The 17,276-nt window shown below is 40.3% G+C and overlaps 1 protein-coding gene across 4 annotated transcripts in view; it reads right to left on the bottom strand.

Annotated features, from left to right (window-relative positions):
- The window catches only part of LOC108667423 (protein abrupt), a 44,602-nt gene that overhangs the window by 5,118 nt on the left and 22,208 nt on the right, over nucleotides 1–17,276 (bottom strand). For 2 of the 4 annotated variants that reach the window (XM_047879664.1, XM_047879662.1), the window contains exon 5: nucleotides 16,752–16,793. In XM_047879664.1, coding sequence (XP_047735620.1) covers nucleotides 16,752–16,793 — 42 coding nt within the window. Of the gene's footprint in view, nucleotides 1–1,116; nucleotides 3,183–5,318; nucleotides 12,914–16,751; nucleotides 16,794–17,276 lie in introns of those variants that run through there. The other 2 variants (XM_047879663.1, XM_018154446.2) reach the window with 2 other exon arrangements.

The raw sequence follows: 17,276 nt of genomic DNA, 5'->3' as shown, positions 1-17,276 counted from the left end.
CTTTAGGTAATCACTATTATTTGATGAGGAAATGGAAACTTCAAACGAGTTCTTTTCCATTTAAAGCAGTTTAATGTTGGGATAAGAAGTTGAAGCTCAAATGAGAGTACAATAATGTTTACTTTGCAATAAATATGAATTTCTCACAATAATTACATTTTGACTAATGCAGCGCTAAGTTGACGGTTGAATGCAGACACGGGACTGAGGCTGGAAGGATTACTTTCATCGTTTCGCGTACGTCGTTTCCGAAGCTGGAGATTGCTATGTTATTGGCATGCAAACCGAGAAGCCTTCCTCGTAGCACTTCGTAACACTCTATATAATGAAAAAAGTAATATTGTTACAAATGTGCCCGAAAAATTTTCACCGGATAATTAATGCGGCCATGTAAACGCAAGGTATTTTGAATATACAAGTACATTGCAATACAAACTGTGGATCCTTCTCTGCTGACGACAGTTAAGTAAATCCGAACAGGACTGAAGGATAATGCATTAATTAAGATCACCGAATCATGCATACAAAATGGAAGAGTATTTAACACAAGAAATTAGTGAAAGCTGGAAATAGAAAATTCTAAATTAATCAGAATCAAGTACAAAACTTCAGCGTATACATTTTCCACGACGCCTTCACACTGCAAGCGAGACTTATTCCACTCCTCGGGTAGGAATAGCGTTAGGGACAGGAAGAGCGGTTTTCCGAATAGACAATTGTCCGAAACGTAATCTAACCAAAAATTTTTGATACTAGAAACATTCTTAAATGAACCTCAAATGAATTCCAAAGCGATAACCCTACAAATGATGAATTTCCGGATAATTATTTTTCATTTCTATTATTTTAAGATCACTGAGTCATCTTGTGAACCAAACGCAACTGGAAAACGCAAATATGGAAAACCAGTCTCATGAGGAACCCGCGGGCCTCCCTCAAAAGGTCCGCGGGAGCCGTTGTTGGTTCATGCAAATCGCTGAGGTTTTAACATAACATAACGTAACATAACATAACAGTTATGTCGGCGCTGAAATGTAGGCCTGATGTGGCCTGTCGCCGATTCTTTTCCTTTTCGTGCCTTGTTCATAGATCTAAACTCGTGTCATTTGACCGGATCTTTTCATGACTGGCGATAGTTTGAAGTAGCTACTAGACTTCCACCGGGTTTACGGGTCCCGTCTCTGTTATTAGTTCGAAAAGTATAACGATATTGTCGGAACAATTACCAACCAAATTTTATGCACCTCATTTAAACTTTGAGCAAAAAAATTAAGTTGTTGATTGCTTGCAGTGCCTCTTTTTATAATATCGGGTTCCTCAAATATTTTCCAGCAAGGGTAAAACAATTTAATTGGCAATTTTAACCCTTCAAAGTTATATCTGACTTCAGTGCCTCATATTTTGTATTTTGTCAGTGCCTCAATAGCCTTTTACTGATACATTTTATCGAATAAAATGGTCATTTACAAGAAAGTCTTCGATAAAAACTAAAGACACAAAAATTCATAATCTTAAAAAAACGTAAAGGCTTTCGATAGGATTGAAAAAGTAGATGAACACTATCGAAACGAATGTTTCTTCCAGCATCCTGGCGCTAAAACTTACAGGAACATCAATAACTGACGCAAAACGAATATACTAAGTATACTGCCGTAACATCAAACTTCTGCTATCTGACGTAGTCGATTGTCTTAGAAACGTGCAGGAATGCCCTTTACGCATAAACTCTGAATATGGAGTTATTTTTGTTTAGCCAAAAAAGGGATGAAAGAATTTATAAAACTTGAACAAAACCAAGTTTACCATTTGCTGAGGTGAATTCAGAAAAATATTTGGATCGAAGGAGGTTCCATTCCCTACGCGCTCCATAGAAGCTGACAAGATATTAAAAACGATATGAGATTGAATGCGTTGCGATGTCACGATAGCCAATGAGAGTTAATAGCACTAAATAGATTCCGCGCGTTTCATCCGAAAGTTCCCTTAATCATGTAACAAAATACGATTTTTGGCAATCCTAAATTCTTTCATGCGAGAATTCCCTAGAAGTGAAACGCATCTTTTTTCTCCATTCTCCAAATGGCATGCAAAACAAATTTTTACTGACGCATGGTTATTCATGCTTCCATACCTTCATTTGTCAACCGTTCCGGACCAAAAATCAATTCTATTCCATGCATCAATATTTTGAATGCCTAAGGCGCATTAAATAAATTTTATGAGGAATCCATTTTCACACAGTAGTGCAGATTCCTCGTGTAGTAGATATTGCGATTAACGAATACCACCTCACAAGATGTTGGTTCAGACATGCGTGATATTGAGAAGCCGAAATTAACAGGAAACAAATGGAATTGGAGCTATTGAAAGTATTCAGAACGTACTTTTGACGAGCATTAGCAAAAACATGTAACATTTCGCATTCATCGACACATTAACCGCAATATAAATAAACTAATTTGTTTAGGTAACGTAATACTTTGGATGTTCAGGAAATACCACGATGCATTGGAGATTAACTCTACCAAGTATTTCACAGGATGTCGTTTGAAGACATTAGCTCGTGCGTAAGCTCAGGTCTCTGTGGTAGTTGGCGACGTGCGTCTCCAGCGAGTATGTATTCTTAAGATACCGCGCGCAGAACGGGCAAACTACTTTCTGCATCTCTGTGTGTTGAGTGCGGATGTGCCTTTTCAAATGATTGTAGGTGATTTTTTTGCGACAAATCGGGCAGTTTTTGTAGCTTAACCCACTTTCAGAATACAGATATCCGTTCTCAGGATCGAACTGACGGCTAGGTTCTTTTGGTGGTCTTCCTGCAATTGGTCCGTGAGATCGACTACCGTGTCGGCCTCCTCTACTACGTCGCACTGTCGGTGCCACCATCAAAGTGTCCCTAGTAGAGAAATGATGTCCATCTGCGCTGAAATCAAAAGTGCTGACATCTTTTTCTTGACCGTCGTTAGAGAACTGCGAAGGATAAGCAGTAGGCACGATCAGAAGATCGCTGCTATTGTACGCAGGCATGCCAAAAAAATCGCTTTTATCGTCAGTTTCTTCGCTTGGACTTGAAGGGTCCAAAATGTGTGAGGCCTGGAAGTGGGAAGCCAATGATGCCAAGTCCTCAGACTGATGGAGGAGTTGGGGAGAGCACCAGTCCCCACTGACAGCCTCACACGTCCCTGCAACATATGGGGACTGGTTACTCTCTCCCCCAACTTCCTCCTGAAAACGTTCGCCTAAGAAACCAATAAATTTGCCAAATCAAAAGATAAAATGCAGACGACAAGATTTCATGCAGCGCCATGAAGCGAGAACAAACTGAATTCAGATTAGGCACTCGATATCCTGTGAGTTAACTTTAAATTTACCGAGACCAAAAATAGATTTGACACGACTTGCATAAATCTATCATTTCCTAATGATACCTAATTCAATAGCACCGATTCCCTACAACGTTAACTGTTCTTCAACGCACAAACGCCCCTCTACGGTACCCTCAGCCGTTTTTAATGCAGTAGTGCTTTGAAAAACGTTTCAAGGGACAGCGGACGGGTGTCGCGAAACGTTTTACAACGGTTCCGGCGTCTTGGATGATTGAATGCAAATAAATGCATCATTCTGCACTAACGGGTCTACAAGTTAGCGCCATGGAAACTGTTGTTCATACTTCGTGGAAAGAAACGTATAATCCCGGCACGTATTATTTCAGGACTCTTGTTAGAATGGATCTGCCGGGGATTCAGTAAAATTTACTCGGACAGGCTACGACGAATGCCGCGTTACTTGGGTGACTCTGTTTTGCATCATAATTCAACTTTTAGAACGATTACAACAAACTTAACCAATGCGAGAACGAGATTGATTTTAAATGGTACAGACGACTTAATGAAGGTTACTAACAGTAGAATGAATAACGAAAATGGTTGCAAAAAAATCCCCAAAAAGCAATATTTGAACCATCATGGTCTAAATGATTCACGAGGTTAATTCCATTTACAAAAAAAAATACTGATTTGCTACAGCGTTTTAGGAATAATAAGGAATTTAAAAAATATTCCAAAACGAGTGGCAGGACCGTCAAGGACACCATATCCTACAATTAAGGTGTCTTCTTTTCAGCGCATTTTAAAATTACCAACACACTCCAACTCTTATTACCGTAGCCACTTTGCTGTAAGAAAACCACTTGGCCAGCCGCACAAAGCTGTTCTATATGTCGGTCTTGATTGGTAGCTTACAAGAGAAGGGGTCAATCATTTTCCCGAAACAATGATGCTTTGGATTGAGTCATTTCTACAAGCAATCGATGTATAAAAATACGACCGCTGTGGCAAGAACAAGAGACGGAGAAGCCTTGCCGGCTGACGTAGTGAAATCCAAATTTTTTTTTCTCGGGGCCGGAATGAGATGCATCATGCAGGTTACTTTTCAGCTAAAGGATAACGAAGAAGGAACGTTGGTAATTGGTATGCAATAAAAGCTCTAGCCATTTCAGTTTCCACTTCATCTAGAAATGAACGTCCACAACCACGCTGCCGATGGAGGACTTCCAGAACCTGATATTGATCACGCGGTCTCCAACCGCAGCAGGCAACCAGTGCGACGAATTCTGTCCATTGTCTAAAATTGGTACAATTTCCTCAACACCGAATTTTTTCATCTTCATTTGAAAGAGAGCATACAGGCAGCGCTAACTCTGTAATGCAAGCAAGTAATCGTCTAATTGATTGGGCACAATATAATAGAACATAAGACGGGACAGTCGATTATATTGGACAATACATCTCGGAATCTACTACAGCCGATTGCCAGCAATCGCAAAACGAAATTTTATGAAAATGCGACCCTGAGGCAAATTTGAAATTGAAAAAATACCGCGAATTATAAATGCGCCGCAACAGTTGAGTACGAGACTTTCACCGAGCGTTATTAGAAAGAAGTTTAGAAGTTGTACTCACCTACAACACTCGGCTGAAACCTGCAAGGCACAAATGCTTTGTGTATTGAACATGGGCAAACAGGGCAATTCACTCCAAGCAGGCCGTCTAAGAAAGACAGCTTCTTTTGCAGGAAGTGAAACTGGAATAATTTCAGGGAATCTGACTCGTACAAAAGTACAAGTAGTGACGCTGGTGCGGAAAAAAGACGTCGAATTCGAACAAATTCGTCGACACCTCATGGCCAAGGATCGATCTGGTGTTCAGGAGTAAATGTTTCACGTTGCCCGCGCACCTTTAGACACCAATAAGATGTTGTAAATCGAAATCCTGAATGAAGTTCTTTGTAGAAAAAACCAAGGATAAATAAATTACAAGCATGAATATCCTTTATGATGCAGGTTGGAAATTGATTACAAGCAGTAGAGCACATGACACCGAAACTTTTGAAAAGATGAAAAAAGGTAGGTTTTCATGCTTGGACGACTCCACGCCTTCTGCAAGTACAACACTCGCACGACTCGTCCGCGTGCTTCAACATTAGTAACTGGATTGGCGAATCAGACAATTAAGCCCAATGTGAACCAAGCATTGCAGTCTCCGAGACGAGATCGATGGCCTCATTTTGTTGGGAAATATGAAGGTTAACGTGTAAAAACATCACACTTCATTCTACTTGGCAGACACAGCGTTAAGACAAATTCACATCAGACTAACAGAGATTAAACAAGCCGTTGGCCTCAAAAGAATACAATTGGATCCTACAGGCCAATAATATTTTAATGAAACTTAGTAATTCAAAAATGATCATCAGATTTGGAAGTGCTAAAAAAACTGGATGACATTTCATAAAAATTGATGTTAATGACTGAAAAATTACTGAATTACTGAAAACTACACGAATTATTTGACGAATGGTTATGAGTAGGGGGTATAATTGCCAACAAAAATGCCTTTGTGAAGAAGTATCAGTTTCATTACTTTGATTGGATTACGAGTTAACAAAAAATTAAAAAGCAAAAAAATGCAGGGAAAGTTTAAAAATAATTGAAGCAGAAAATTTGTAGTTCAAAAAATTGCTTCAAACGAATTTCGTGGGCTAATGCTGACGCTGAAATATCTACTGATATTGACCACGAAGACAGGAGACCGCGAGCAGGGGTTGCACAAGCAGAGGGCCTTCGAGTCACCAAGCAATCGTCAAAAGAAGAAGCACAGAAAAAAAAAATGCTTTCTATAATTTATATAATATCGCCGTTGTAAGCACGCACAATGCTTGCATCGCTACCTAAACAAAAGGTTTCTTTCAAATGAAAAGGAAATTCGACGATAAGAAATCGATATTCGGGCTTAATTAACTTATTACATAACTCTTGGTCACAAAGAGTAAGTCGTACAAGCCTAAGCATAGACACAGATCAGACATACGCAAAATCGCACACAAGCAGTCATACCCAAGACAAACTATAGCAAACGGATGATAATTAAGTCGCTTCGATACAATTGGTGCCACTCAGCACTAAACAAAAATGTTATGGATGCAAAACATTGGTAGCAATGTATGACTTTCATCAGAGGTAGAGAAGGACTGTCGATTGTTTTTGTTTATATTAGAAGCACCGTTTAGGACAAGGCGGATATTCCGGCGAAGAATCATCACTTCAAAAGGAATCATTTTCGAGATTTGAATATTCATGATGTAAAAGCTTCGTCAAGAATTCCGTTTTGAACTTTGAATTTGAACTTTAATTGCAGACCAGATGAAAAATCGTATTGAAGAAATAAGAACATAGAAACTTAAGCTCAAATGAGGCAGGGCTGTCCACAGAAAAAAAAATAAAATTTTGATAGTTCGTTACTCCAGAAGTTGAAGTATATTAGCGAAGGCTAAAAAAGACTAATCCAATAAAGAAAATCTCGAGATTAACGCTTAAAGATCGTGATCCCATCAGGAATGGCACCTCAGTCTGAAGACAGATCCAAATAATTATATAATTAACATTACATTTTGAAGACATTTTCATAGTAGAAATACGAGTCGAACAGAGGGAAGCACAGGCAGGCTTTCAATTTCACTGAACGCAAGAAGTAAGATCTGTGCCAAATTTTAAATTTTTGTCTAGTTTTGAAGGAAATATTCAGTTCGGCGACTGATTTATCGACCCTGTTAGGAGTACAAGCCAGATAAAGTCTTCAAAACTTCAGCGCCATTCAAGTGGAACTCAAGACTTCTTCCCACGCGCTTCATTTGAGGCAGCAGTTGAACGATAGTAAGTTCTGCCGTTCAAACCCCAAATTATTCGGGTTTTACGATCATTATTACGTGCAAGAAATGAAATGTAAGATAAGAGAAGTTTGGATTACGGACCAATCACCAAGGTTTATTGGAATCCTCAAGAAATAAGAAGCGTCGATGCGCATCCGCATAAAGAATAAACTTTGAACCCGGACGCGGAAATCAAGTCGGCCAACAGCCTTGACGAGAACTGTACCAAGACGTCTACATATACAACATACTTACGTAGAGCGGCTAATCTGGAAGGGAATTCACAAATTAATTCAATCGCGGGCACAAGAAACACTAATTTATGAAGGCTCTTTGGGGAGAATATCACAGCTGGATAAGTTTGTCTCGTAAACATGTACACTAAATACAGCAATAATATTTGACACGCTAAACAGACTTTCATTCACTTCAGTAAATACATGCAGAGTTCCATACAGACAACACCACTACAAATGCGAAGAAAAGAAAATAATCTCATTGAATTCATGCAAAAATATGAGTACACAATGGAAAGACACAAGTTGATATGGACAGAATTCAAGAAGTTAATTAAAATGAGTGACAGTTCTGGAAGACGAAGGGTATAACAGAAAAAGAAGGAGCAAGTAACACTAGAGTTTATGCAGTCCATTCAATAGGGTGGTCAAAATTCTATTAAACTTCCCAATGAGAGTGCGCTATAACTGCAGATACAGCAGTGCATGACCGAGGACTGTGAAGTTATGCGTGTGCTTTTTTATTTCTCTAATAAAATATTTTCGAACTGTAAGAAATGAACCCATGGGTTCGGTGGAGTGACCGGATATGGTTAATGTCAGGGGGCTTAATTCTGATAAATTTCAACAAAGCGTTCTGAGAGCAACGAACAAATAATTAGCAACTAAATCCGCCCTATATTTGAGTATTATATTCAAATCACGTCATTTAATTTTTAAAGCTCGCAAAGTTTAGTTAAACACGTGAAAAACCTTTGTGAATCAATCCGAGATAAAGCACTTATTATAAATTTTACTAATCGGGAGAATTTTGCTAAGATTGCGCCATACTTGCTGATTTGATGTCAAGGATCGACTTAATATCACTTCAAGGCTTGACCAATTCAGCCTGAGAAATGCTCACCGATGAAAAAAAAAAAGGTTTCTCGCTAGAACGATTAATTTCATAATGGAATTAGTGAACGCACAAATTAATGGCAAAAACGGGCAACCATGTGATTATTTGTGTTATCAAATAAATAACTCATTTCATGGCCGCCTTTTGGTTCAATTTCAACATTACACTAAAAAAGAAGTCATGCATCTGACAGATCAGGAAGAGAAAATGTGAAGAGATCGGTTGCGCTTACAAATTATTTACAAGCAAGATTAATTTTGTCAAATTTAACATAAAAAATGATAGAACGAGAAGAGACTTGAATGCTTACGTAGAACAACGAAAGAGAAAGAAGATGTCCAAGCGATTAGCCTACATGAGGCAGTCAAACAATCCTGGCTACACCAGCCAGTTTGAGACGTTCTTATCAGCACAAGAACATCAGTCCAAGAACAGGAAACACACACAGAACAGTACGCCAGGCAATAATACCACGCACTTGCAGTTGAAGCTACCGCATTACACTTACTAGGTACGCTTCCCTTCATGGAGCAACAAAGAAAACCTTGGGCCAATGGCCATGCGAGTGAAAGTATCCAATTCACGCCACACTCAAGCCTCTTGATGAGAACTCGTACATGTAGAGAAACTACGGTAGGGCTCAGTAAACCGCAATGCAAGCATTATTGTAGAAAGTGTAGGAGCACATGATTGCGACAATAAGTTTGATCAGAATCACTGAGTGGGAATAAATATGTACGTAAGTGTCATCTCACGAAGGTGTGGTGAGCAGTCAGCTCAGAAGACGTCAATACGTTATGACGGATTGCGCACCACACAGACGCCCACAAAAACCCGATTCAAAAGTCAAAATCCAAAATGGAAAATTTAGCCGAGTATCTGGAAATAAATCACACACAGATTCCACAATAAATCATTACCCGCACATAGGCAAGATAAACAGACAAACGTACACAACAAAGTAAAAAAATCGCACAGAAAAACACCACAAACATACAAAATAAGATCCTTAGTAGCACGGACAGACGACACAAAACCCAATTCGTTGCCGGGCACCGGCAATGCTCTCATCATGATCCTACGTGTGCCATGAAGCAGTAACAGTGACATACCATGGCAAATCTTAGATAAATCACCACCTCACTAATGTAGTACCGAATACATCACATCGCAACACAGACGTAACAAATAACGCTGCCATGATCAGTGAGCAGCTCGTGACACGACCAAAGAGAAATGAACAGGTGAAGACTACAGCGCACTCGTTAGCGAACAACTCCAGCATAAAGGAAGCCAGCGGAGTATTGTTCCGCAACAACAGCGGCCACGCACCTTCATGGCGTGGCTCCGATCCCTGACACTAACTACACCTTCACTAGTCTAACTGAGAAGGCCCTCTTAAGCTTTACAATATTGGTAACTATGTGGACGCCAAATAAGCAACCAATAAAGGGTCCTTAAACTAATGTCTTTTGGAAAATTTACCTAATAATGCTATGCATGAAGAGCACCAATAGTTTGAGACCTGAAAGCAAAGCTTTTCTTTCAAGGCATAATGAGCAGATTACCAACCATTAATTGGAACACTATCATTTAAAAGGCCATAAGTAACATAAATTTTCACCTTAATTCACATTTATCATGACTCTCCAACCAATCCTAACCAGTGCAAAAGTAGAACACGATAACCTAGCTTATGATGACAAGGCAACGTCACAAGGCACTTGAATAGACGGTGGATCGGCATTCACACGACGGTATGCATACAACTTCTTTAGAAGTCAGAAGCTCCCACGAGAGCGGTCTAAGGGCTGGAGTACGAAGCTCACTCATCTAACGACAACGAACGTCTTTAAGAAGGACTAACGGGTTAACTTGACGGTAACAATGCTGATGACGGTAACTACGACACAACTTAACAAGCTAATTGGTAACATAACATAGAGAGTGGTCCTCCCAACTGGCATAAATAACCATCGAGGTGCATATGAACTCAAGGGAGAAATTAAAAGACCAAACGCCCACGAACAAGCAGCAACAATAACAACAAAGAAAAAAAAGTATAGCAGTCAGAAGACTTTGTCTTTACGCGGAGATCAACGAATAATTGTTTAGCTTCAGGACAGAGAAGGGCAAATTACACACAACAGTTATTTATCTAAAAGCATCCTAGATGAAGAGGAGCGGTAGAGACGGCATTCCTTATAAACGGAACACACGTCTCAGTCAAAAACTACAGCTAATAAGACATTATGGTAACATGCTTGTGGAAAATTAATGTTTGACACAAATATAAGATACGATACATAGATATAGAAGAGATGGTAACTTTCAGTCATTCTTACTTCACTAATGCAAAAAAAAAAAAAATAATAGAGCACAGCGCGTTGCCGCCAACTTCATTTCAGTCAAGAACGCCCAAAAATGCAGTACTGAGTCTCAGGCGCCACCATCATCAACACACTCGGCCAAAAACTCTCACGTGTACAGATCATAGCGTTCCTTTCAGTCTCGATCTTCTCAATGTAAAACTGATGCATCGAATAGAATGAAGACTAGGTAGAAAATTAACTCTAATAAAGAAGTACACAAATTAATAATTTAAAGTCGACGCAGATTAAAGATCGCTGGCTTAGTTAGTGGTCAAACTTGAAACACGCAGGCCTTATTTAGAATTCCCAAAAATCAATTTTTAATGGATCGTCGAAAACATTCAAGAAAAACGGTATTACGTGTTATTCAAATTCCATGTTAGATCAATTTGGTGCCAACAAGTTGCATGAAAAGTGTTAATGGAGGGTCTCCACACCCAAATTTCCAGAAAGACTTACATTTGAAAGAGCAGCTTCTGATCATTCATACCATAGGAGCGCCACTATTTTCATTTGTATGCAGCAAAATTACTCAGCGTGTGTAATCTTGCGGATATACACATGGAAGAGAGTTTAGAATTGGTCCCTTTACAATACACATGAAGTGATAACTTTTGATGAAGTACAAAGAAGCCTGAGATGGGAATTACGACTGAATTGAATTGCCTTCTGAGCACCATTGAAGATTAAATTATTTTTCACTATAAGATTTGGAATGTGCAATGAAATGCTTCACGCAAACATCCCTTGTGGGTCAGTCATCAAATGTGATTCCGTATTATCATCAAATAAAATGGCTGGAAGTAGTTAGCGGGTTTACGTACAGCAGTGCTAACCACCATCTGAGTATCAACGTATAATCTCATTTCAGTTCGTTTTGCTTTAACGTAACAAGCTCATGTCCATCAACAATTGAATAGAGTGGCATGGATTTATCTATCACAAAAAATGTCTTTGTAGTCAATGAAATGAGTCAAAACGGATACTACAGTAATCCATTTTTGCGACAAAAGGTTTTATGATTCCAGCGCTGGACCAAGACAATTATGTCAAAGCGTTTCATATCGACCATGACATGACAGACGTTTAATAAGAGCGTCAATGAGCTTGTTTGGGGCTGGTCGTCCGTTTAGTGCGGCCGTGGATAGCCAGGTCAGTGGGCTGCTCGTCGTCGTACTCTGGAGGCTCAAATTTATGGAAATCTAGCGACGCTTTCGACGCGGCTGGCAAACCAGGGACTTGCAACCTCGAGTCGGGAGTCAGAAGTTCGTTTTCGGGAGTCTCAAATTTGTAAAAATCCAAAGGCGTTCCAGAAGCAGCGTGCAATCCAGGGGCGGGCATCATGGCGGTCGGATGTGCCGGCGGTGTCATAGCCGACATGGAGGAGTTGCTGTTAATCATCGACGAGGAAGCAGGACACTGCGATGACGAGATGACTCCGGCTACCGCAGACGCAGCAGCAGCTGCCGCTGCCTCTTTCTTCAGGCTGGCGTTGGCACAGAGTGATGTGTGTTCCTTGATGTAGTAACGGTTTTTGAAGGTCCTTTGGCACAGGTTGCATGAGTACTCCTCGCCGCTGTGCTGCACACGCATGTGCTTGTTCAGATTACTGCGCGAAGTGAACGTCTTCTGGCAGATGTCGCACGTGAGCGGTGACGCGCCCGCCAAGTGCGCGTGCGATGCTGAGTTTTGCGGCAGCTTGTTCTCGTCCGGGGAGCTGGTGGTCATGAGCTCAGGAGAAGAGTAACATTGTCGTAGCTTGCCTGGAGGAGAGTTGGGCGAAGGTCCCCAACTTTTGGGTGACTCAAGAGGAGACTTGCGGTTGGTTGGCGTCACTTTTGATGAACTGAGCACGGGTGACTTGCGGTAGCGCGGAGTTTTGTGATTGGGCAAGGAGCGGCGCGTTGAGGGTAGTGAGTGCGTGTAGGATGGTAGAGATGTGTGGTTGGTGTTTGGGGTGTAGGTGGACGAATGTGATGGTGGCGGGGGTGTTGGGTGTTGCGGGGCACGGTGATGAGGCATGTACTGAGGTGGAGAAGATCTACGCACAGCCATTGAAGGCGATTTTCGCTTTGTGCTGAAGCGGGATGGGGGAGTGTCGCAGATGACACTTTGGCTGAGGTTCATGGGATGCCTGAGCAGGTGCAGAGGAGGCACTGCCATCATCATACCTCCACTCATCAGGCGGAGTGACATGCCTCCTGAAACATACACGAGTATCAAAAATTCAACCAACCAACAAATAGGAGCATTAAAGGGAGTAATGATATATCGCATGTGTATTTTTCAGCTCATCTCCAGGAATATAATCAAATGTGACAGGTTCATTATGCACTCAGTACTGTTACTCTAAAATATGAATACCTACTAACATGTAAAGGACTTGTATGCTGGTACTACTCAGAAGATCTCATTCTCAAGCAAAAAAATCTTAGGATACGGGCTTAAACATTTAAAAATAAAGGCAGTAAATGTATTGAGCATATAACAGTGCAAAAACATTCTTAGTAGAGACAGGCGGGGCTGAAAAAACTGAAAAAGGAAACGTTAAATTAAACGCAAATTAATACAAAATAAACTGATCTTTGGCTAACAAAACTTTGGCATGAACATAATTCTAAAAAAAGTGAAATTTTGCAAGACTTGCTTCACCGCAAGATATAATCGTGGAACTTAAAATTCATCTGTATTGAACTTAAAATGGCGCAGTTCAATGATTTGGTAAGTTTTAAACCAATTCAAAATTCATTTCAGATCTGTGAGTTAAGCCTTACTAATCGTGAAATTGCGCACTTTTAACAACGACCAACGGTACCACAGCGAATACAAAGCAAATAATTAGTCGAAAATACACAGAAAAAAAAGATAGGAACAAAAACCGTAACTTGAAACAGAAAGGAACAAAAATTTCGAAAATGCAATGATAACATATCTAAAACTGGACACAGAAGCAATCACAAGTTTTGAAACAGAAAATTTGTTGAAAATGTCTTGAGATCAAAATAATGCGCTTCAGTTTTTACAGTTAGATTTGACTCGCACATTTTATGACGGCAGGTGCTCGAACATTTATACTCAACCACTAAATATTCTGGTAATTCAGAGATAAAACTGAGAGGATATCGAAAAATAACGAAGCTCAACTCGAAGAGAAGATTCTAGTAATTGAGAGATAACGAGCAATAACGAAGCTCAACTCAATGAGAAGATTCTAGTAACTGAGAGATAACGAGCAATTATGAAGCTCAACTCAATGAGAAGATTCTGGTAACTGAGAGATAACGAGCAATAATGAAGCAAAGAAAACCAGTAAAGCCGATAGGGCGTGCCAACCAACCTTGTGCAGCGCCGGCCGCAGTCCCGACACACGCTACGCTAACAGCAGAAGAAAAAGAGCACAACAACGCGTCCACAATATCGCCTCGGGACAACCACTAATAAGAGTAGCGGTAAGAGGAGTATACGACCTTATAAGAACACTCCGTTGATTTGATACCGAAACGGTTCTATGTAAAAATTTCGACGTCTACTTAGCAATTCCGCAATTATAAAATGTTCAGGAACATACGACAGAATTTTAGTTTCACGGTCCCTTTTCCTGACTGGTTGTTCCTTTGATTTGACGATATTACGTGCGGGATATGATTGTGTGCAGGGAGTGATAGAAATTAGGGTGTACCTACTTGAGATACGAACTTTACACAAACACAATACTGACAAAAAAAACAAGCGAGTTAAATGTTATGGCGTTGAATAAATAAACAAGATCGGCTACCGCCATCTTTGGACAACTTCGAGGAGGTCGTAATCTTGCCAGGTGTTAGGAAAACTGACCTGTACATAATTATATTTGCTAATTATTGGACGACTGTGCAACAAGGTATCATAAGAATTGATAACCTAGCGTTTTAATAAAAGTACAGGTTTTCATAAATTAAAAATGGATAGTAAAATGTGCCGTCCACCGTCCATTGCCGACAAATCTCAATTACCTTGTACTAGAATCAACTTTTAAAAATGCTTCACAAATAACATTTCTAGTACGTATAAGATAAAAATTTCTCCGAAGTCAGGCACATTCTCAGAGGTTTCCAGCATTTACGGCGCTTCCATTACAGGTCGCAGTACTTTAATTCTTCAATACTACTAATTTTCTTTCGTAATAGTTTAATAAAAAAACAACGATTTTCACTGAGCTCATATTTCTCATACCGTTCCCACATCACGCATATAAATATGTACCTAGAGTTCTTTCGTACGATATATACGGTCAAACTTCAACGCAGCGTATAAATATGTACCGTACCTAGCGACGATTACAGAGTTCTTTCGTACGAACATCAATGCAGCTCAACTTTCAGGCTTTCCGCTCACTATTCTGCGAATCGTGCTTGAAAATAATACTAGCGGGTAAAATCAGCAGCGTAGGCAGTGCAAAATCTGAGCTCGAGAGCAAATAACGACGTCGGCCAATACTGAAGAATGCGTTGCAGCGCAAAATGTTTGTAGCGAGACGCGTGGTCACGGCTCAGTGACAGCGATAACGGATGCATATAATAAAGATCCAGGGAAATATTAGGAGTCCTGGAAGAATAATGTACACTGTTCGCAAAAACAGTGAAAAAAACGGTCTTACCGGCATTCCAGTGACTAGCCGCCCAGTGAAATTAAACCGTTTTGCAGTTTTTTTTTCAGAGGATACTCTGGTTCCTAGTGTAAAATTAGAATAAAAACGGCAATACGGTGTTTACTTTCCCGTGCCGGCTGGTTACTGAAATGCCGGTAATGCCGTTTAACGGTGATTTTTCTAACAGTGTAATACCACAGAGAAAATGAGAGAAATTGCCTGCAATAAAACAAGAAAACAAGTAAGGAATGCCACGCTGACAGTTAGCTGAGGTTCTCAAGGAAGCTGCTGCACAAAACTCTCAAGGCAGATAGAATTAAAAGTATCCTTCATCACAAAAAGTTATTGGAGTGAAGAAACTATGTAAGAACCAAGACAAATATCCCGAAAAATGCATAAAAAGAAACGTTTCTAAGTAGTACGATATCACTGGCAAGGTAGCAAGAAGGCAGCTTATACATCATCATAAACTGGGGTCCTTACCATTACTTTACACAATCATTCTTTGACGATCAGCTATCGCTAGCCATAAATAAAAATTGCAAGTCAATTGCTTAATTATGGCAATCAAGACGATATTTGGATTCTATTTATAAACCGAAGATGCCCTGAAGATTCTTTCCCCTGATTCGGAAAAACTTTTCCGAAATCGTAGAGCACAGTTTATTCCAATCACTATACGCTCTATGATCAAAAACTCAGCAGTCGATTCCCCGTCCATCCGTTCACCACCGTAGTTCACACGAGCCAAAGTCAAGCATCTCGATCTCGTTCTTTTTGCATTGGAAGACACTCGTGCTTCAAACCAGCAACGTCAATAGCATACGCCTGTACAAAACTGGGATTTCATATTGTTCCCAACAAGGCCATTTAGCTTGGCTCAACGAATTAGGAGTCAGCAGGCATCCAGCGCAACTCTCACGGCAGCACCAACCTTTAGCAAAAATAAAATGTATTTTAATGCATTTATCATACGTACTAATACACGCACGCCAGCCACTTCCATACAGCTGATAATTGGCTGTTTTAAGGTACAGCCAACACAAACAGCCGTACAGCCAACACAATCAACCGTACAGTCAACAAAAATAGCTGCACAGCCCACACAATCAACCGTACAGTCTACACAAATAGCTGTACAGCCAACACATTCAAGCGTACAGTCAACAAAAATAGCTGTACAGCCAACACATTCAAGCGTACAGTCTACACAAATAGCTGCACAGCCCACACATTAAAGCGTACAGTCAGCACAATCAACCGTACAGTCAACACAATCAACCTTACAGCCATCAGCTGCACTGTACAGCCATCAGCTGCACTGCACAGCCATCAGCTGCATTGTACAGCCATCAGCTGCACTGCACAGCCATCACACCGCCCCCGCAGTGCCCCCAGCACTCAGTACCCACCTTGGGAAAGCTCGTCCGAGGCGTTGCCGCTGCCTGGAGAATCTGTCAACAATACAGAGATTTTCAGAAGTGTAGTTGAACGTCAACATTCAACATCGATAGTTTATTCAATGAATACCGTTATTCATCAAGTTATACAATAACACTTCATAGGACAAGAAATCGCCAGGAGATCCACTTTGAAACGTCTCTATATTTAACTGTATCCATTTGAAACATTGATATAGATATATGGATTCAACTTTTACATATTGTGTACATCTGATTATTAAAATGTGCCGCATGTATTTGGAAGTGGAATGAAGTTTTCTGTAGATTCTTATTGTCCAGCATTTCAACGCTCACATTAAGCTCGGCAAACTCCGAAGCTGGCAATGAAGATCAAGGAAATCAATGAATACGACAAAAAATTCAAACTTGAGAGATTAGTTACGGAGCACAGTGTATACCTATAGGTGAGGTGTATACAGTGTATATAGTGTATAGCTATAGGTGAGGCGTGTGCTAAGTGAGGCGTGTGATAGG

The sequence above is a fragment of the Hyalella azteca genome, unplaced genomic scaffold (genome assembly GCF_000764305.2).
Source record: "Hyalella azteca isolate HAZT.00-mixed unplaced genomic scaffold, Hazt_2.0.2 contig3573, whole genome shotgun sequence".
NCBI classification, from domain to species: Eukaryota; Metazoa; Arthropoda; class Malacostraca; order Amphipoda; family Hyalellidae; genus Hyalella; species Hyalella azteca.
The sequence above is the reverse complement of the archived record's forward strand: the minus strand, read 5'-3'. Positions and strand labels throughout refer to the sequence as shown.